This window comes from Gadus chalcogrammus, chromosome 1 (genome assembly GCF_026213295.1).
Source record: "Gadus chalcogrammus isolate NIFS_2021 chromosome 1, NIFS_Gcha_1.0, whole genome shotgun sequence".
Lineage (NCBI taxonomy): Eukaryota > Metazoa > Chordata > Actinopteri > Gadiformes > Gadidae > Gadus > Gadus chalcogrammus.
In genome coordinates this window covers 7,603,523-7,625,242 of record NC_079412.1, presented here as the reverse complement: position 1 = coordinate 7,625,242, position 21,720 = coordinate 7,603,523, and the positions used below count along the sequence as shown (strand labels likewise).

The following is a 21,720-nucleotide window of genomic DNA, read 5'->3' as shown; positions in this document are numbered from 1 at the left end:
AAACAGACAGGTAGACAGAATGTACATCAGATGGCAGATCATCAGAAAGTTAGGCAGACAGAAGGAAGGCAGGCAACCGTCCATCAGACGTACAGACAGACAGGTCAAGTAATCAAACAGACCGACAGGTAAACAGACATAAATGATCAAACAGATGGATTGGCAGGCAGACAGACAGACGGACAGGTCGACGGAGAGAAGTCGTCATCAGACGGATTAGCAGGCAGACAGACAGACAGAAAGGTACCCCTCATCCCAGGAGGCGGGGTCAAGGACTTCGGGAGTCACTGTGAGAGTTTGGTTCAGTTGAACGATCGTCCGCGCCCTGAAACCAACAATATGTCAATCATCTGTCATCATGTACGCGTCAATCGTATGGCATCTATTCTCAGAAGAGAAAAAATGTGGTCTTGTCAGCTTTCATTGGTTGAAAAATGGGATTCTAGATAAACGTTGATTATAGCTCAGCATGGAGTCTATATAAACAAAAGGTCAGATTAACATGTAGCCAATCTTGGCAAATTGATATGCAACCTATTTATTGACAAATCAATTAGTTATCACAGGAAATAAAAGCTCTACACGTTTTCTGACAGAGCTTCAATGTGAAGCGGATCTTACACCAGATGAGCCCCTAGGGGCGCACCACATCGGGCAAAGTCGCGTGGCTGATAGACAACAAAATCGGAAGATAAACTTTAAGGTCTTGGTCTGTGTTTATTAAAGTGGATCCCAATGGATGCTGCAATGCATGCCAAGGGGTCAATTCTGACATGTTGACATTTTAGGCCTTTCAAGTGTTACACAAGCAAGTCGAAAGAGCATCTAAAAACAGACTACCGCAAGAAGAATATAAAATTAAAATAAAGCCTAACGTTTAGAATTGGGTATTTCCTCTATAAATCCTTCAGCCAGAATGGGTTTTCTGCTGAACCCTAACCAGATAGTTAGAAACTGAAAAGAATAAGAGCAGTTAGTAAAAAATAACACAGGACACAACCTCCTATGTTTGACCCATCCCTCCACCACAACTTCCTTCACCAAGTTACTTTGTCACTGTAAACGTGTGACAAAGGAAGACAAAACTACAGTCATGTTTCATTCTCAATTGTTCAGTCAGATCGTTTGGTGAAAGCTTTTTCAAGCTTTTGCTCTGTGAAGGAAGGGGTGGAGGGTTAAATAGTGGAAAGAACAGAAGAAGCTGTTCCACTCATTAGCACCCATCACACCTTACTCAAGGCAGAGAGGGGAGGATGACCTGATGTTCCTAAGCCAATGATGAACCAAAATGACCCATTAGAAGTCATGGATGAAGGGTACAGCAGCCCCTAATGGTCAAAGGACAACGAGTGTTTTGTTTCTACTTGCCAATGAACCCGATTGATACTAGCTTTGTTGTTAACATGTAACCTTGCTTTATGTGAATGGCCTGATAAATGTAGGCTGCTACTCAAGAAGGCATTCTTGATAGGTGAATATTTTTGTTTCACTTTCTGTTGTTAAATGTAGTCCAATAATAGATTAAAGAAAACTTTTCTCCATATGAAATGAACACCAGCGATTGCCCGACCAATGACAATCGGTTAGGAAAAGATCATATGGACCAACCAATCGACCAACCGACCAAAATGTCTGGGCACCTTAACATAGAGTCTAGATGAACAGATACATATGAGGAATATAATATACATTAAGGACCTTAATAAAGCAACAGTGTCGTCCAAGGAGCCGACGAGCAGGTCAGGGAAGAAGTTGTGGTCCACGTCCAAACCTCCCGACAGAGAGAAACCAAATGTCCTGAAGCCTGGGGACACCTGACTACCCTGGATCACCTGGTACCAAGAAATACACACAATACACAGTATATACACATATTACACAAGATATACACACAATACCAAATATACACACACAATGCACAAAATATACACACAATGCCCTATATATACACACCATAGACAAGATATGCATACAATACACAATATATGCACACCATACAAAAGATATGCATACAATACACAAGATAGACACAAAATACACAAGATATACATACAATATACAAGATATACACACATACCCAATATATACACACAATGCATTAAATAGATACCAAATACACAAAATATACACACAATACACAAGATATAAACTCAATACCCAATATCTACACATAATACCCAAAATATACACACAATGCACAAGAAATACACACAATCAGACCCGCCGCTCCCTATACGCAGAGTATGCAGAGTGCGTAGGTCACCAAGTACCTGGGGGGGCACCAAAAATGAAGGTTTGTAAAAAAAGTATTACATTATTGAATTAAAAAAATATATAAATTAGTTCTGAAGAGGCCCACCGTTGTTTTTTCTTAATTGTACAACCTTTCACTCAATTTCGGCAAATTAGATGTTTTTACCCAATATATTATTAGGTAAGGGAGCTACTGTGAGGAATACAAAGAACGTGTGTCTCTGTAGGCCCCATGATGTGACCAACATATGTTGACTATGGCGTGTGATCCTAAGGAGAACACAAACATATTGTAAACCTATGATGGCTGTTGCATCAACTCAGGCATCATGGACCGCCCTGCGTGCGAAATGGGAACAGTACCCAGAGATGTATAACAAATGAACATTTGTGGAGAAAATGCAAGGAAACTCAGACTGTTAGATCACATCGGGCCCCCACCTCATTTGGGCGTAGACAAACGCGGGCTTCTGCTTTAGGAGATAGTGATTCAGAGGTTTGGAGTCAGATGTAGGGGGACAGAGAGGGAGAGGGCTTCTTGGGTTAGTTAGCTAACCATCTTCTTAGGCGGGGCCGTGTGATCCACTTTCTTCTGCTTTTCTGCTCTTAGAACTGTAGACTGAAAAGTGTCCGGGGAACTAAGCAACAGCATTTCATCTTAGGAACTCTTCCATAGCCCCTTAGCTTAGTTTAACTCAAGACTCTGTCCTTGTGGCCGCTGAATAAATGGACAACACTTGGATATTGAGTCCATTTTAAATTAAGATCAGTTTAATTTAGCCAAGATCTGTTCCTCATTTAATCTTGATTATCTTACTTTATCTTTTTCTTTATCTTAACGGGCACCCTCTCAATCTATACTATGTTTTTAAAATATATTTTGTTTATTGGTCCTAAAATAAATCTTCCTGACTACATAATGCACATTATATACACAACATGCATATAATATACAATACATACACATAATATACACAACATGCATATAATATAAAATGCATACACATAATATACACAGAATGTACACCAGTGGAGGCTTCTCCAGTGAGGAGAGGGAGGAAGATCCTCCTTAACATTGTTGAGAATAAAAAATGTAGATTGCCCAGACTACTGTAATGAATTAGTGCCCTTAAATATGACTAGTTTGATGCCTTTGAATGTGTAATGTTTGTTTCCTTGGGTAAAGGGACATTAGCACCCCGTATCGCCTATTGAAAATTACTGCTTGAGGACGTTTCTCCCTCAGCCTCCTTCTGACGCCCATTCCTTTCCCCGGCATTGTTGGCGGCCGGTGAATAACATGGGATTTAATGCAAGAGAGGAGGAAATTGCTCCACTGAGTGGTGGTGACTAGCTAAGGGGGCTGAATTGCGCCAAAATCTATTCACGAATAGGCTGGAGGGCTGCCGTGCCGTGCCGCAGTTTTGCAGCGCGGGAAGTTTTGCGGCACGGCAAGTTTTGCCCGCGGTGCTTCTGAATTCATTCACAACCATGGCTGACATTACGAGCATTGCATGTCTTTACCTGTTGTGGAAGAGGGAGAGATGTCGGAATGCCCGTCGTTTATGGGTTCATTAGACCATTTGGAGCCTGGAAGGCTGGTGCTGCCTGGCACCCAACTGGGTTTTGTTTGGGGTTGTTATTCTAGCCCTTTAGCATACTCATAGTTTAGTTTAACTGTAAACACAACTACACTACAGAATGCTGATTTGTGGATTTTTTCGAGTTACTAAATAAATGTAACGGTAGTGAACTCTAGGTCACTCCAAGGGAGTAACACTGATTGGCTGTTACGGCATGTCACTCAGTGGCAACGCTGTTGAACGCTGATTGGCTGTCATCACGCGTTTGCTGCCGAAAAGTTGAAGTATTCCAACTCGAGCAAACCCGCAACGCGTCTCTACATTCACTTTGAATGGGATCGTGCTGCGCGGCAACTTTTTGCATCTTTTGGTGTGAACGCAGGGCTAGAGGCACAAAGCAACAAGTTCAGATGATTTGAACGATAGCGATTTGCAATACTGAGTCATTATTTTCCCGGTCACCGAAACGGTGCAGCGTTCTAAACAAGATGGTTTTACGAAGACTGCCAACAAAGAGCTTCATCTACAAACTGGAATTTCAACAGCAGGATCGTCAACACTGTGTACGAGAACCGAGACGACTTCCTTGAATGTTTTCACGCCATCAAGAAGGGTTCACATGGTCCATTTGACCAGCTCAGCGTGAGAGAGGCATCTGGCTACGTGAGGATGCTACAGGACGATGATTTTATTTTTTTTCTGTGTTTTCTTCACAACATCATGCCCCATGTCGTCATTCTGTACCAGAAGCTCCAGAAGAAGGACATTGATGCAGTCTTCATCAAAGGGCCCTCGAGAGCTTCACAAGCAGTGTGCAGACCATTAGATAAGATAACATTCATATTATTTGATCCTTCTCATAGCAAAGCTTTGTTATGAGAACATTTGTATGAAAGGAGAATGTATTTGTGTTCTTTTTTATAATATATTGTGGCAGACGCCAGGGAGGAGTGAGTGGAGTGGTAGGCCTGGCAACCAGCTGGCTCCACCCCCAGGCCATATATGGAATTCCTCCAGGTAACGAGGCAGGCCTGAAGGCCATTAAGCTAGAGTGCTTGCTGTTAAGAGGAGCAGGCTACCACAAGCCAGAGTTAGGGCTAGGGCTAGCGAGCAGGCAGGATCTGTGTGATCGCCTGGAAGCTCGGTACGGCTAGAGGCCTGATTCCACCGGACGCGTTACGGCAGCGTTACGGCTGCGGCACGTCTTGGCCGCGGTCACTGCAGCAGATAGGTTCCACTCTAATCAATGAGACCATTTCCACCGGGCGCGGCTGCGGAACGTCTCAGCAGCGTCCCAGGAGCGGCTCGCCGTGCCGCAGCGCTATCATTCCATAGCATTTCTATTTTTGCCGCAAGCCGTTGCTGAACCGCGTCAATTTCAACAGAGCAGATCGAGCAGGGCAGGAAGTGAAAAAGTAAAAGCCATAGACCATCCGGTCAATTTTCAAAATAAAACGCAATACTCAGCTCATGTAGCCTATCACAACTTCACATCAACATTATTACGTCATGACCGGTGGCACCAGGTCAGCAGTCAATCGATCAAAGGGTCTCAGAGGGTCGGCAACAAGGACGACATGAGACTCATTGTCGAAGTTCAGCAACATGAAGTCATTTATGTACCAAATCATCCTTTTTATGGACAATTTTTAAAGGACAATGGCCAGAAGGACAAAGCGTGGCATTTAATTGCAGTCGTTTTGGGAGTGGAAGTTGAGTACATTAGGTTTAGGAATATTGTGTGATCTCGTGATTTCGCGTGAATACGGCTGGCTCGCAAGGCAGCGTTGCGCTACCGTAACGCGCCCGGTGGAAATGCAAGCAGGGCAGAGTCATAGCCGTTCCGTGCCGCAGCCGTAACGCGGCCGTAACGCGTGCGGTGGAATCCCGGCGTAAGAGAGTGAGAGACCCGTACACGGACTACGGACTTCAAATTACCCTTCTCCTCTGGTGATACCGATTTACCCTGTAAATAAACCATCCCTTTGAACTGCTCTCTGTGTGTTGTGTCGTATTATCTATTCAACTTGGTGGCATGGAAACCCCACACCCACTGGCCCGCTACAATATGTTCTTTTTTATAATATATTGCCAGTGGTGTAATCTAGCTTGCTTTACTCTGTGCTTGACATCCTGGTTAGGCGAGGCACAATGGATAAAAAAAAGTTTTTAACATTATGCATCCCTGCCCATTTTAAGTGGGTATACTCATCATGCCTTCACTGTGTCTTGAACAACCACACATAAAAGGTTGCCCATATTGTATTGATATTTTATCGTATTTGTCTAAATGCATACTTGACTGTTAATAGATTTATGAGTGAAGTTACCAACACAATAGATAAAAAACTGTGTTTAACACTAATATTATGCATCCCTGCCCATTTTAAGTGGATATACTGGCATCTTTGCACTGGATAAAGTGTGAACATGTGCATCACGTAGACTACAGTACTGTACACAGCCGAACAAACACATTATTGGTTTGTTTGCAATCAGAGACTGACTAGCTGCAAGAGCCATCAGTAACCGACAGACCAAGGACGGCTTTGACAGAAGAGGCGAAGCAGAGGCTGTCTGAAGAGGTCTGCGACACCATCCTGGCTCACACTAAAGCGAGGGCCTCTTTAACTGGCCACCTTGTGAGTTCTACCTTAGTACAAGGTAATATGTTTGAAAGGTACTGCCATTCATTTCCTGCTGATGCTTTGAATGCCACTGTGAAGGCATATCCCACGCTGAACAAGGCAAAGCTCAAGACGGAACTGTCTCTGATCTATGAGAATCCTGAATTCAAGGCTTGCTGTGGTGCACTGGCACTGTACCAGGTTATCATGAGCTACAACCTCCAGGAGACATTCTCTGAGACTGAGTTTGTTGAAGAGCTGAAGCTGAGAGATGTTTCTCAACTTGAAAAGAATGAAGACATTCCTGCGAAATTCAATGGGCCAGGAACATCTGAATGCACTGGCCATGCTCTCCATGGAGAGGGAACTAGTCCTCAACATGCGTGATTTCAATGAGAAAGTCATTGACCGCTTTGCTACACTGAAAGAGAGATGAGCAAAGTTTCAGTACAAGTGATGTAGTCTTAGTAGTAATGTAGACCCCCCCTTCCCGTGAGGACAGACACTGGGTTACAGCGGCCCTCACAACCAAAGTAATGAATCTTGATTAATCCCACCTGTTCTTAAGTACCATTCACGATGGTATAATAAACAGAATGGCATTGTCGAAGTTCAAATGGTATAACAGCAGGCCACTATTGTCATGGTGAAGATAGTATTATTAACCAACCCAGTATAACGTAAATCTATTGAATCCTGTCCCAGAGCACGATTGTGCGACTTTTTTTCGTGCTACACAGAAAAAATATAAATCAATGCATTTTGAATGGGAGCGTTTCTCAACATTTATACCAATGTATAATCCTATAGTTAAGTACAAGTAAAAACATGAATCAAATTTCAGATTTTTGCAGCAGACCTCCTAAAAACTGAAACTAACCACGTCCGTTAAACCCAGTCTTACACCAGAATGTTGTATAAATAAGTTGGTCAACAGTGGACAACGCAGTAGGTTTACAATAATGTTTCTAATTGTGACATTTGGGCTTATTCTTTTCATAGGCCTGCGTCCAATTAACATTGTTTCTGTTACAATGTTCTAGTTAGAAATGTGCCTTTTATTGTCATAATCTTCATTCAGTGTAGAATTTATTGTATAGTTTGTTGGTCATTTAAACCACTCATGGCGTTTTTCATGGTTATTTGGGTTTTGTGAGGGACTAGAATCGGCTTTATTCTGTTGAAGAAATAACCGGAAAGACATTTGATGTATTACCTTAATGGTGCACTTCTGTAATTTACTAATTTAAAGATAAATGATTCAGCCGACTTTTTACTCCATTCAACAGCTCGGCTCCCAACCACAGCGCACCTGTTTCCATAACGATGTTGTGTATTGCAGCTGAGCTGCCGTAGTATATATTTTGTCTATACAAATTTCTAACTAGAACTCTTATCAAAACGCATTTTAATGCAGAACAATGTTAAGATTGCATTTCCAACTGATAATCAAATGCACCATGTTTAGTTTTCAGCGATAGCATCTTCCATAGCAACCAAAATAGGAACCTTGACGGTCACGTGACTTGGATAAAGGCCCTTTGAAAAAAATAGGCCAAAAACACGTAGGCGTGTCACATGTTTAGAGTCGTCATTGTAAAACTACTATGTTTCCACTTTGGACCAATTTATACTACATTTCATGCTCTGGGCAGACGATTTAATAAATTCATTGTCGGGAGCATGAAAACGAAATTGCGTGTTACCGGATTGATTAACAGTAAGGTATTGTCCCGGTTCAGATGTTATGATCAGAGACCGGCATTTACCTGGTGAAGATGGAATGATCACACTTGCAATGTCCCACAGACGATAGTATGAGCACACTGGTATTTTCACAGTTCTGATGGTAGGATCGCTAGTCCGGTAGTGTCCCAGTGAAAATTATATGATTACCAGACTGTTATGGTCCTTTCGGAAATAAGGGGGGGATTTTTGGGTCTCTAAAAGTCATTGTAATATGTGTGTGTGTGTGTGTGTGTGTGTGTGTGTGTGTGTGTGTGTGTGTGTGTGTGTGTGTGTGTGTGTGTGTGTGTGTGTGTGTGTGTGTGTGTGTGTGTGTGTGTGTGTGTGTGTGTGTGTGTGTTACCTGGCTTGGTTCTTGGGAGATACCGGTGGAACTTCCTGTCCAGATATAAACACTTCCTGTTTGAAAAAAAGGTGCTCCGACAGCAAAGTCTGACACACACACACACACACACACACACACACACACACACACACACACACACACACACACACACACACACTCACTACTTAACTCTCAGATGCTAGTATAACTAATGTAGTAAGGTAGTATATTTAATGTAGTAAGATACTAAATGTAGCATATTCTAAATGTATGCACATACACAGTATGTGTAGGCTAATAACCAGATTTTAATGCTCTTATCAACATGGAGAAGTGCATCGGCTTGCCTTGTGCAAATGTTTTTTTATTGATAACAACATTGGCATTTACTGATCAAACAAGACGATACAAAATAAAGCCTATAGTGCAATTAAAAGATGAACATACAAACATACTGCCTTGAACATAGCAGTCAGGCTACTGCTTCTTTGTTTTGAGCCAAAGAAAAAAATAAATAATAATTTGCGTTAATCGCGCGATAAAAAAATTAACGCCGTTAAAATTGGTTTGCGTTAACGCCGTTAATAACGCGTTTAACTGACAGCACTAGTAAATATACTTAATGTAGTTGGATACTTAATTGAATATGTAATTGCACTCATTGTAGTTAGATACTTAATGTGGTAAAGTAGCATATTTATGTAGTTAGTACAAATTAGTTAGTAGTTAGTACAAATTAGTACATCCTAAATCAAAATCTACATTTTATATCATAATCAAAATCTTATACTTTAATCTAAATCCTAAATATTAATGGTAAATTGGCAGCTAAATATTATATTTAAATCTTAATCCTGAATCGAATTGTTGAATGTTATATCTTAATCTCCCATCCCCTTTATGATCCATGAGCACATTTGAATCTGACGAGTTGATATTTTGACAGCGTGTTTGCAGTCTCCGATGAGACAGATGCATGACAACCTGAATTTCCAACTCCAAATGGCTCAGTTTATGGCCAAATAATATGGCCTATTTCACACATGGTATAGTGTTTTCTTCCACAACATCAGAAATACTGAGTCCTCAAATAAATGTTGGCAAAGAAAACGTACACATATGATATACGTAGGGTTGCCAACTTTCAGAAATTAAAATAAGGGACGCTCACCACGGGCCCGACTCCTGTGGGGCGGGGCGCCCGCAGCAGTGGTATGTTTTATTTTGTGCTGGTGTTTTTAGTAAAGGGTTGATCAAGAAAGGAATTAGTCATACTTAAAGCTTGAAATGCTTTATTATCACATAAAATTCTCTTATAAAGTGCAGTCAATTAAATCTTGAATGAAATCTCTTTGGGTGGCGTGTGCAGCAATGAACTTTTAAAATATAAACTAAATAAACTGAGAACTTCATGTTACTTTTTAAGTGCATAACTATAGGGACTCTCTTTGAACATTTTTACAAAAAAAAACAGTACAAATAAACAACAAAAACACTTATAAACTTATGTAAAAAAAGAAAGTGCAAAACATTACTCCTTCCCTCAACATTACTCCTCCCCTCAAAACTGTTACTTCTTTTTCCAGGTGTACTTCTTGTTACTCCTTAACGCAATGAGTAACTCTTTGTCTTTCAAAGCGCTGTTGTAAAACTCTGAACAGGACTGCTCAAAGTTGAGAGTGATCAGCAGCTCACTTCTCATGAGCTCTGTGGAGCACCTATTCCTGCAGTCACTCCATTTGTTGGCCATTCTGGAGAAGATCCTTTCCACACATCCAGTGGATGCTGGGATGCTCAGGATGTGTCTGGTGATAGACAGCATGTTTGGCAGGTCAGCTACTCGAAAGAGAGCCACCAACCTGGCAGCCACACCTTTGGACTTCCATTCATCTTCAGCATCTTCTTTGAGCCTCTTCAGAATGGGTTTTGCTGTGGAGCATTCATCATAAAGTTCATCCATGTTGACTTTATGGATGACGTTGAGCTTGGTGGTCACCCTCTCAATGTCAGTAAAGGTCATGGTGCCATGGTGCAGAGAGAGAGGTTGCAGTGAGAACAACCAGTAGTCTTCCGAAAAGTTGAACCATTTCTCAACATATGAGAGTGCTGTGTTGAGGAATACAGTAAAATCTGCCCTTGCCATGTCAGCATCAAGTGGACGGAGACGCTGCAGCTTCAATTTAGTTAAGTAGCCATAGAACTGTTAATCTCGTCTCTGTGTGAGCTTTTGCTTGAAGTTTTCCATGATGGAATATAACTCAACACAGGTGGTTTCATCACTCTCCAGCTTCTTTACAAGTTCCTCAAAGAGAGAGAGGATATTATTGCAGAAAAGAAGGTAAACCTCCACAATGTCTCCATCTTCCTCAGTTGAGTCCTCACTGAAATTTAACAATGCTCGAAGTTGTTTGGGACACTCCTCCCCCCAGGCTGATGAAGTACGATTTCAGTGCAATCCAGGTTTGCATTAGCCGGGTGATGGCTGGATTAAGGGAGAGCCACCTGGTTGTGACATGTCGCAGAATTTCCTGGAACGCAACATCACAAAACCTACAAAACTCTTTGAGTGATTCTCTTCGTTTGGCAGATGTGGAAAAGAAGGCATAGACCTTCAGCACAACATTTTCCACATCTACAGTGAGCTGGTCAAGAGCATGCTTCACTTTGTGCAAAATATTGGCATGGCAGTTTCCTTGCAGCAGATCTTTTTATTACTTCTTCCAGTTGGTGAAGACAGAGTCTTGAATTCCATAATTCACATTTGTGTTGTCTGCAGTGCACTAAATGCTGTCACATGATCCAACGATAAGCCAAATTTGTCAAGCGACTGCTCAATGAGAGCTACAATCCCAGCAGCGGACTCATCTGCATTTTCAATGAAATCCAGCATTTTGTTGGTGACCCCGCATTCTGGACTGAAGTATTGAACAGCAAGGGGGAACATCTTCCTGTTGCCTTTATTTGATGCATCTGTCTGAATGGAAAATGGGAGGGGTTTATCTGATGTTAGGGCCTTAAGAACATCAGCCACTGCCTTTGGAGCAAGGACATCTTTAACCACTGCCTCTGCCTTTGTTCTCCCTATAATTTTTTTTTTACAATTTTTGAATCCAGGAGAATCTTTTGATTCAGTTTATGTGCACAGTCAACACTGTTGTAGCTGAGGTTGTGTCTGACTGTGTGGTACACCTGTGTCACCTCAGCTGCGGTAATATAGAGAGGAAGAGTGGGATGACATATTGTTGATTAAATTGAACATTTGTCTGCTGCCTGTCTTGTCACTCGAAAAGAAGTCAGGTCATCCAAACAGTTAAACCACACTAATAATATAATTGATGTAATGATCAGTGAACACTGCATTCCTCAAAAATATAAAAATTGTGACACAGAATACACAGAAAGCTCTACAAACATTTTTAATCTAGGAAATGTATGTATATTAAAGAATAAAGGTTTTCTTTTAACAAATGCATTTTTTTTATTTATTAACTGTTAATCCATTAGTATGATTTGTTCTTTAAATGGCCATACATAATATTTATATACTTCTGTATATTAAATAAATGGTCGTTCATTCGACTTTTAAAACTCAACATCCTAAACAATCAATCAAACCACAACAGTTTACTAAAATAGGCTCTGCCCATGCACTGCGATGTTCTGGCAAAAGCACAACCAGATAGGAAATCAATCACAACATAATGTCCCATACCGTATCAACCTCAGGAGATGATTGGGGTATGAAGAACTGTGACACTGACGCTTGGGTCTTCTCGATCTTTCGTGTCTGCAGTGTTGCTCTCCTGTTGCATGCTGTCTGATGTCAGACAGCCCACCGTGCGCCACTGAAAACACTCGTCGACATATTTTACAACTTGCCTTGTAAACATCTCCATTGACGCTGTCCAGCCAAGGATGTGCGTCTTCCCACTCACGTCCGTACTTCTGCAAGCGTTTACGCTTTTGAGGACGTGGTGGAGTACCGGGTGTAGTGGGCATTTTTAAAAGGCGCGGGTTTTGTGAGCAGCGCCGGTGTGTGGTGTCTGTCGCTAGGCAACCGTGACCACCACACGCATGCGCAGACACACAGATGACCGGAGCGGGTCTTGCGTAGATCCCTCCGCGACAATTTTGCTGACCGTAGTATTCCCTGTGTTTTGTTTTGATCATTATTGTTAGATTTAGTCTTTGTGTGTGTGACAGACATGTGTATTGGACATTTATGGAAATACGGAACAAATTGCGTCCCGTATTGGTTCAATACGGGACGCAACATTTAATTGCCAAATAAGGGACGATTCCGTATTTTACGGGACGGTTGGCAACCTTAGATATACGGTAACTGTGGTTCTATTTAATGATATACGCAATACATTAACAAATGATAGTTACGTATTGTACAGTCCCTCCAGAAAAACGTGATTATGCGATTGTATAATTCAACGCATAATCAGCCTAAATCCGCATATTCATGCGGGGGCTGCATTTTTTTCAAATATGCCGCACTTTCACCGCATAAATTGACCATTTCCGCGAAAAAAAGCAGCCATTTCCCCCTGTTGCCATGGGAACGTTATGGAGTAACGTAATTAAGCGACGTGTACTTCATCGCAAACCCACAACGAAGGCAAGAATAAGATGAAGCGGTTTCATTTGCCAACAAAGATAAGTGCAAAAGACCGTGCAAAGCAGTTTCCCGGATTGTTACACGACAGTGGGGGCAAATTATTTTGCACTCCGTGCAACTGCGTGTTGGACCACAGGTGGAAGTCGACGCTGGAAAACCACTTTCCGCAGTCCTATTTAACAGTCAAGTCTCTTAAGACCACTTTGTAACACTTATTACTGCTGTATCAGCTGTTCTTTCCTAAATAATTTAACCAACGTTATAATTTACCCTAAAACACTGTTGCCTTGATGAAAGTAACTTATAGCAAATCATGGTTGATAACCATGGTATAACTAGAGTAATAATGGACCTAAAGTGGGATATGTTTTCCAGTAAGGAGGATAGCCCAACGCGTTTTATTCCATGGGCAGTTTTATGGTTTTCAACACAGTACTCTTGTTGTTGCTTTTACCCAAATATTGTTATTCCGAAAAGTCTGGAATCAAATGATATATTTTTCCCTGTCTGTAGCAACCAGTTTTTGTTATTATCCACTCTACTCCAAACTCAGGGCCCATTATTTTTGCAAGGTCGAAAATTCCTGTTGAAACTCCACATTGTGTGGATGTACGAGGCTTCGTCTGGGCAGCGGTTAATGGCCGTGTCCATGAGATGATGAAGCTTCTCAGACATTTGTAATGTAATGCCAACCACATTTCAGATGCAAAATACACATTGTTTGGATTGAAGCTAGAACAAGCGCTTGACTTGCACTTGGAGACCAATGGAACATACGTACATCTCTATGAATATATTTATACTAGTACCCTGGTAGCCATCCTGGTTGAGGTCTCCAGCACTGGCCAGAGACATCCCGAAGGCTGAGTCCCAGGGGCCGTGCAGGACCCGCCGGAGCCTTAGCCAACCCCCCTGGTTCATGTACACGTACACCGCTCCACCCTGCTTCTGGTCAGGTTGGAAATAAAATGGAGCTCCCACCAGGAGGTCACTCCATCTAGGGAGGAGAGGTGAGGAGATAGGAGATGATGAAATGGGAGGTGGGGACAGAGAAGATTGATGTGTATATATATATATATATATATATACACATACATATATATATATATATATATATATATATATATATATATATATATATATATATATATATAGTAATTAATAGTAATGTGAGTGAGTTTGCATGCGTGTAGTTATCACCCATCATTATTGAGATCAGTAACAGCCAGAGCGTTTCCGTAGTAACTTCCCATCTGCTCCCCGTGCAGCGATTGGTTGACAACCAGGATGCGGTTTCTCCTGTCAGCCAGAAACACTGACCCTCTGAAATCATCACGAGGAGCCCCTGAACAAACACACATGTCTGTCTACCTCTCTGTGTCTGTCTGTCTGATCAATGGGGATTAACTGTATTACCTGTTACGATGGTTACAGCTTCTTTGCTCAGTAAATGTGTGGCAAGCGCCACAGAGTATCCTACACACACACACACACACACACACACACACACACACACACACACACACACACACACACACACACACACACACACACACACATAAAAACATTACACACACAGTGAATATTCAGTCTACATAAAACTAGGGTGGGCTTTGCATTCCTATTTAACAGTTAAGTCGCTTAAGACTTAACTGGGGAAAACCAGGGAAACCAAACCCTGTTATAGCTTGGCACCGCCCACTATCAAACCATGATGTCATAATTTAGGGGCAGGGCTATGATATCATTAAGGGACAGGGCTGTGTTGTTATGATTTAAGGGTTTAGCCATACTATAGTTTAGGGGCATGTTATCATTTAGGGGCGACTATGTTCCAATTTTGAGAACTAAATTTTCCAAAGAGTTCATTTTAAGTCTTTGTCTTAATCTTATCCTATGTTTTTAAAACGATGGAATTACATTTGGACTAGGGTCTACGCATGGCCCTAGTATGTTGCTCACTTAACCTTTTATCACCTTTTGTCTTTCACTTTGCATCTAAAAAGAAACAGATTCAGGGATGGTTTTAAATTAAAACAGTTACATATGAAAACCATCATTAAGACGTCAGGGTCAATCCATAGTTACGCTACTATGTAACCCAATACCTCACTTTTCATCTAATAAAATAAGTTGTGTGAGGCTTTCTTACAAGTCATTAACTTGAAGGAGTACTTTTTTCAGAAATAGTTATTTTCCACATACTCATCGTCAAACGAGAAGCACCGTACCATTATGTTTTCTACCAGCCCAGTGCTCGATCCGACAGTTTAAGCATTTCACTGAGTTCCCCGTAATCAATGGAAGCAGATGAGAGAAAAACGTAAGTGATTACTATTACTATGGATCTATGAGACAGAGGGATGAATGTCACCACAGTCTTTACCTTGAATTATGCCATCATCTACCTATCCCAGAGACCATCAGTGATGTGCATGAACGTGTGCAAGAGCATCGTTCACGCGATATTGAACGACCCTCACGCGATAGTGAAAGATGCTCAGGCAATGTTTACCAACACCCGAGAATTTATTGTAACCGGCATGCCATGGCTTCTAAAAAAAATAACAACAACGTTGCTATGGCTGAAGCCAATCGTGCATGTGAATATTTGAAAGATGTATTAACAAAGAGCACAGAATTGAACGGTAAAAAACAAACAGCTACTGATAGCTGGAAAAGGGGAACCAATAATAAAGCCGCTAACAGCTGGTCCCAATCACTTACAATAAAAAAAGGTGAAATAAATAATGTATATTTAACTCATAAGAAAACACCCACTGCATAGCATGGCATACGGGGAAGCAATCTGATGCCCACAATACCAATATATTTCCTACACAGGGAGAGGAAAGCAAATCATTCCACTAACTGCGCACAGAGGCAAAAGGGAAGATGGCAATAGCAAATTAAATAGGGTACATCTAAACTAACCTCCTCCCCCTCTCAAACGCATGAGGGGGGGTATCCCACAAATCCAAACCAACGGCGTACAGCAGTTTTACAGGGAGAATAAGTGAACCCAGTTGAAATTAATATAGGAAGAGATACTCAGTAATCACGCCCTAAAACCTTTCTTACCTGTATGAAACAAACAGTATGCTTACACAAAGAGCACTTAGCGTGCCTGAAGCCGCAAGATACAGCATAATTGCTTAGCAGCAGGTTCAACCATTAAGGCTACCTGCTACATAAAGAAGAGATTAACTGTTATTTTAATGCAGATGAAAAACACGCTCACAAGCAAATTGTTATCGCAGTAACGGAAGATAGAAAGTGTAAAAAACACACACAATCCTCTGGGACAAAAGGCAATCATTACAGTGATGGATTGTGGAGTGTGGAGTCCCAAACATACAAACACACCTGCAGGCCTTGGGTGAGGCTAATAAAGCAAAGAGGAGGAGGCGTGACCATCCAGGGGCCCTAATGGGTGACGAGCCTCCTAGGTACAGTCACATGACTTTGTTGACAATAGGTGTTGAGGATAGGTTATCGATGGCATCTTTAAAAGATAAAGACCGTGGTGACGCTCTGAATGAGGTCAAAATTGATTCATTCATTTATTTTATCCATTGTTCAAAAGGGGTTCAACAGGTAAGGGGAGTTCCGTTTTTGTTAGTTTCATGGATTTTGGTCACAGTTTTCGTGACCAATAACGCTCCAGGATCTAAAAACTGTCCGCTCCCCATCCTCTACCATACCGCAGGTTAGGGTTAGGTAAGTTAACGTTATGTAAAGTTATGTGACGTTAAATATTGGATATTTGACAACTTTACTGTGGTCACTAGCACTACATTCTCTTTTGACCAGCAATCACTGCAACAACTAATGTTAGTGATAGTTATCGTTGTGGTTGGCTGTGTACATACTAAAGTTGAACAGTAAAAGTACCGCTAACTAACACTGCTTACATTAATCATGTGTCACGTGTCTCCAAAATGTGCAAAGATCTGAGCAATGGAGACTATGAGTATCTGAAAATAGCAATTAAGAATATTCATTTAAGACTTCTCGAAACTTAAATCCATGCCTTACAGGAAGAAATCACTCTAAAAGTAAATTTATATAAATTATTTTTAAAACATGGTAAGTATATAAAAAAAAACGTTTTGCGTAAGCTGTACAGGGTGAGTATTCCCTCAGCTTAAACAGCCAAACTATTTAAAGTCATGACAAAATTAATTTTAGATGAATTTCAGAAGGTATCTTAAGTACCGTTCCGTATTTTACCCATAAGCCATTATCACTAGGGATATCAAAGATGGCGACTATCTATTTGAATGATTCTGGGATTCCAGTGTTAGGAATAAACAGCAGCTGGTGCATTGGTTATAGTATGTTATAGGTTTAGTACCGATGTAGGTGTGTCGTTTGTCCATGTTTGGAAAGGAGCTTTGTTCAGGATTGTAGAGAATCTCTGGATTCTCCCAGGATACATGGACATTACCTGGTAATCACACATAGACACACACAAACACACATACAGACAGACACACACATCAACATGCAACACACACGGGTGGAGCAAATATCATTAGGAGAGGAATTCAGATAGAATGAGAAAAGACCACAGATCAAATGAGAAGAGATGAAACAGAACTTAACAGACCTTGCCACACATAGCTTCCTGGAGCTCCAACCAGAACTGCCGTCTGACTGATGTCAGCTGATATCCCCATGTTACACATCACCTCTCCAGAGACGTCGCCGCGATGGCTGGAACACAAAAAATCTCAACTCATTGCCTTTTGACATATTTCAACCCAGATATAGACGCGTAAAAAAATCATGTTGCCATTATGTAAACTGAGTAGTGGAGCTAATGCTCCTGCACCCGGGAATTTACATCAGTACCCTGATGCAACCAGCAAATGCAAAAATGCAAAAAGCCTTCACTAACCCAAAGTGCCATCTATAAACCCAGATTAATACAATAAATACTCAATGTAAATAAGATTAAAACCAGACTAAAACCCTAAATGCCACATGTCAAATGTTATCAAAACCAGATTAAGACCTTAAATAGCCTACCACATTTAATCAGATTAGAACCAGATTACCCCATTAAATACCAAATGTATAATCATCTTGAAATAATATTAAAACCTTAAATACCACAGGTCAAATCAGTTAAAACAAGATTAAAACCTTAAATACAACATGTAGAACCAGATTCAAACAATATTAACACATGTAGAACCAGAATAAAACCAGGTTCAAACCTTAACTAGCACATGTTCAATCCGATTAAAACCTGATGAAAACCTTCAATACCACATGTAGAACCAGGTTAAAATTAAATACCAAATCTAAAACCAGTTTCAAACCAGATTCAACCTTAAATACCACATATAGAACCAGATTAAAACCTGAAATAACAAATAATCTTTAAACCTTAAATACCACATGTAAAACCAGATGTTAAAGCCAGATGAAAACCTTGAATACCATATTCAAAACCAAAGGTTACCTGCAGACTTGGTTTGGGATCTGCCAGTGCATGCTGTCATGGTATTGTTGGAGGTCGTTGCCGCGGAGATAACACTTGCCAATCATATGTCTTAATTTATAGGCCCCATAAAGTTTGACAAAGCGGTGTCCACATATCTGAGGGCAGAATCAGGAATTATTGGTTTGATAATTGTGACCCATGATTTGACAATTTATGAGATGGTCCTTGATTGGATAGACTCACTAGGATTGGTCCAGCTGGCTGTTTCTGACTGGCTACTGACACACCAAGCCACATGTCCTCTATCAGGTCCTCAGCCTCATCCAGCTCAGTATCTGGTGGAGTACAGCAACCATTTACTTTAACAAACTTTACTGTATCACAGTTTACTTTATCAAACTTAACTTTCTCAAACTTACATTTACCATATTTTACTGTATCAAAATTCCCTATATCAAACTGAACTACATACTATTTACAATACAAAACTTCTGTATGAAACTTACATTTAACAAACGTTAGTGTATCAAACTTTACTCAATCAAACTTTAATGTATCAAAGTTTAACGTATAAAACTTACAACTACCAAACTTTACTGTAGCAAACATTACTGTATTCAACTTAAGTATACCAAGACAACCCACATACATTGCTAGACTAAGAAAGCATTACTCCAGTGCTAAAATTACTGCAGGAAAAAAGTATCACAAATTTGTTGCGTTAAGTATAAAACAATTTTAGGATCCAAATCAATCTCTGGTATGCTTTTGTGTTATGAGCTCACTAGAGCTCCCAGGTCATCCATTTTTCGATGGTTACCAACCAAGCATGCAGAAGCAGCATTCAGTCTTAAGCTCCACAGATCTGGAACAAACTTCTAGATCTATTATAGCAGTTTGTTATTTCACCATCTTCACCACGCTAACCACTCAATATTCACCAAGAGACACTACACTAACACACTTACCACACCTTCTTCACCAAGAGACACTCCACTAACACACTAACCACACCATCTTCACCAAGAGACACTCCACTAACACACTAACCACACCATCTTCACCAAGAGACACTCCACTAACACACTAACCACACCATCTTCACCAAGAGACACTCTACTAACACTAACCACACCATCTTCACCCAGAGACACTCCACTAACACACTTACTGCTCCGTCTTACCAATATACACTCCCCGACATCACTAGACACTCCCCTACACCACTTAACACCCCCCTACGCCATTAAACATTCCCCTACATCACTAGACACTCCCCAAACGTCTGACATAAGGAGACTTGTTACCTGAGCCAAGCAGGGTGATTCTTGAGCAATCTGATTGGTCAGCAGTGATTGGACAGCTGTACACCCCTCCTGTGTGATTGGCTCTCACATAAGGCTCCGCCTTCTCCTTCGGGGCACCAACCAACATCCTGGAGATAAGATAGTGACACCTTCCAACATCCTTGAGTTAAGATAATGACCCCTACCAACATCATGGAGGTGAGATGGTTAAACCACAACACCCTCGAGATAAGGTGATTACACTACCAGTGGTGTATAGTAATGAAGTAAAAATACTTTGTTACTGTACGTTAGTTGTTTTTCGTGATTTGTACTTTACTTGAGTATTTACATTCTAGCAACTTTCACTTTACCTCGCTACTTTTCCTAAATAAAATTTATACTTTTGCTTCGATACATTTCCCCTTTGTTACTCGCTGCAAAATAAAGTCAGAAGAAATTAGAAATATCACGACTTTGGGGATTGGGAACAGCAGGTTTGACCAATCAATGGGGGTCCTAGATAGCCTGGCACCGCCCACCTACCTACTTCCGCTCAATTTTCATTTCACTTCAGTACTAGATCTGGGTCTGCTTCATATGCATGGATTCCTTGGAAGCCAGATTTTTGGCGGTCCAATCAGCGAACAGAGGGAGTGGCCGAGAATGATGACGTCGAGGTCGCGCGCCAGTTTCAGTTGTAGTCAGAGGAAGACCAGGAAGACAATGGAGAAGGATACGAGAGAGGCTATTCGGTCTGTTGTGGGATCGCTCCCGAATATCGATCAATTAAAGCCGGAGCAAGAACAAGCTTTGCTGAGTTTTGTTGGTGGCCATGATGTTGTGGCGCTTCTCCCCACCGGGTTCGGGAAAAGTTTGATTTTCCAGCTGGCTCCGTAAGTGGTGAAGCGGTCGCATGACATACGTCACGACCAAACACTATGCGATTGGGTATGGCAGATCTAGAGTGCCACTGGGCAGATCCAATCATTTTAAAACTTCAACAGACACCCGCCTTCAAGTGATTGAAGGTTTGTCAATTGGGCAGTTCCAGACCTTCTGTACAAATGAAATGAAGTACGATGGTCTGGTAGGACCAGGCTAGGTCCTAGCTATATTGGTAAGGTTTATTGATATTGAAGTGCTCTCAACCAATCACGGATACATTTTGTTCAGACTCACAGTAAGTAGAGTGTTGCCAGATTGGGCGGATTTGGTCACATTAGGCTGGAAAATCTGCATTGTACATATAATACATAGCAGTGTAGAGTAAATACAATTTGGGCTGGTTTTGAAAAAAACGCAGGATTTGTACAATTATTTTAACAAACATCAATCAATACCAATAGACGTAAGGTTGATTTCACCCAATAATGTTAGCATTAAGGGGTGAGAGATGGGCACCTGTCCAATAGTAATATGGGGCGAGGGACGGCCATCAGACTTGTCACTCAAACCTCCACGCCAGTTGTAAGGAGATTTGATGCAGGATGTATAAGTTGAGCTGGCGTTGATTGTCCATATTTCCCTGGTTTATGTTCTTTAAATTCTTGTAAGATTATTTCCAGTTGAAGTTCCTCATAAATGTAAGAACATTTTATGCATGACTATTTTGAGTTTTTTTTATTTTAGCTCATGTACCAATCATACATTTTCTGTGTCCATGCACACAAAGCGTGCGTGTGTGTAACGTAAAAGTAGTAAAAAAATAAATTAGGTCGCATTCAGGTGATAATTGTTATCACCATCACCGTCTTTTACATTTATTAATGTAATCTCATTGAAGAACCATTTTCTGCTGTTGTCAATGTGTTCTTT

General features: G+C 41.0%; 1 protein-coding gene across 1 annotated transcript in view; it reads right to left on the bottom strand.

The window, feature by feature from the left end:
- The window catches only part of LOC130392071 (integrin alpha-3-like), a 41,771-nt gene extending 21,309 nt beyond the window's left edge, over positions 1-20,462 (bottom strand). The window contains exons 1-11 of the mRNA XM_056602497.1: positions 19,924-20,462; positions 18,860-18,951; positions 18,635-18,771; positions 17,774-17,880; positions 17,519-17,611; positions 14,578-14,637; positions 14,362-14,506; positions 13,971-14,158; positions 8,553-8,641; positions 1,699-1,832; positions 248-325 (exon numbers count right to left, since the gene is read on the bottom strand). Coding sequence (XP_056458472.1) covers positions 248-325; positions 1,699-1,832; positions 8,553-8,641; positions 13,971-14,158; positions 14,362-14,506; positions 14,578-14,637; positions 17,519-17,611; positions 17,774-17,880; positions 18,635-18,771; positions 18,860-18,951; positions 19,924-20,050 — 1,250 coding nt within the window. The 5' untranslated portion in view covers positions 20,051-20,462. The remainder of the gene's footprint in view (positions 1-247; positions 326-1,698; positions 1,833-8,552; positions 8,642-13,970; positions 14,159-14,361; positions 14,507-14,577; positions 14,638-17,518; positions 17,612-17,773; positions 17,881-18,634; positions 18,772-18,859; positions 18,952-19,923) is intronic.
- Between the last annotated feature and the right edge of the window lie 1,258 nt (positions 20,463-21,720).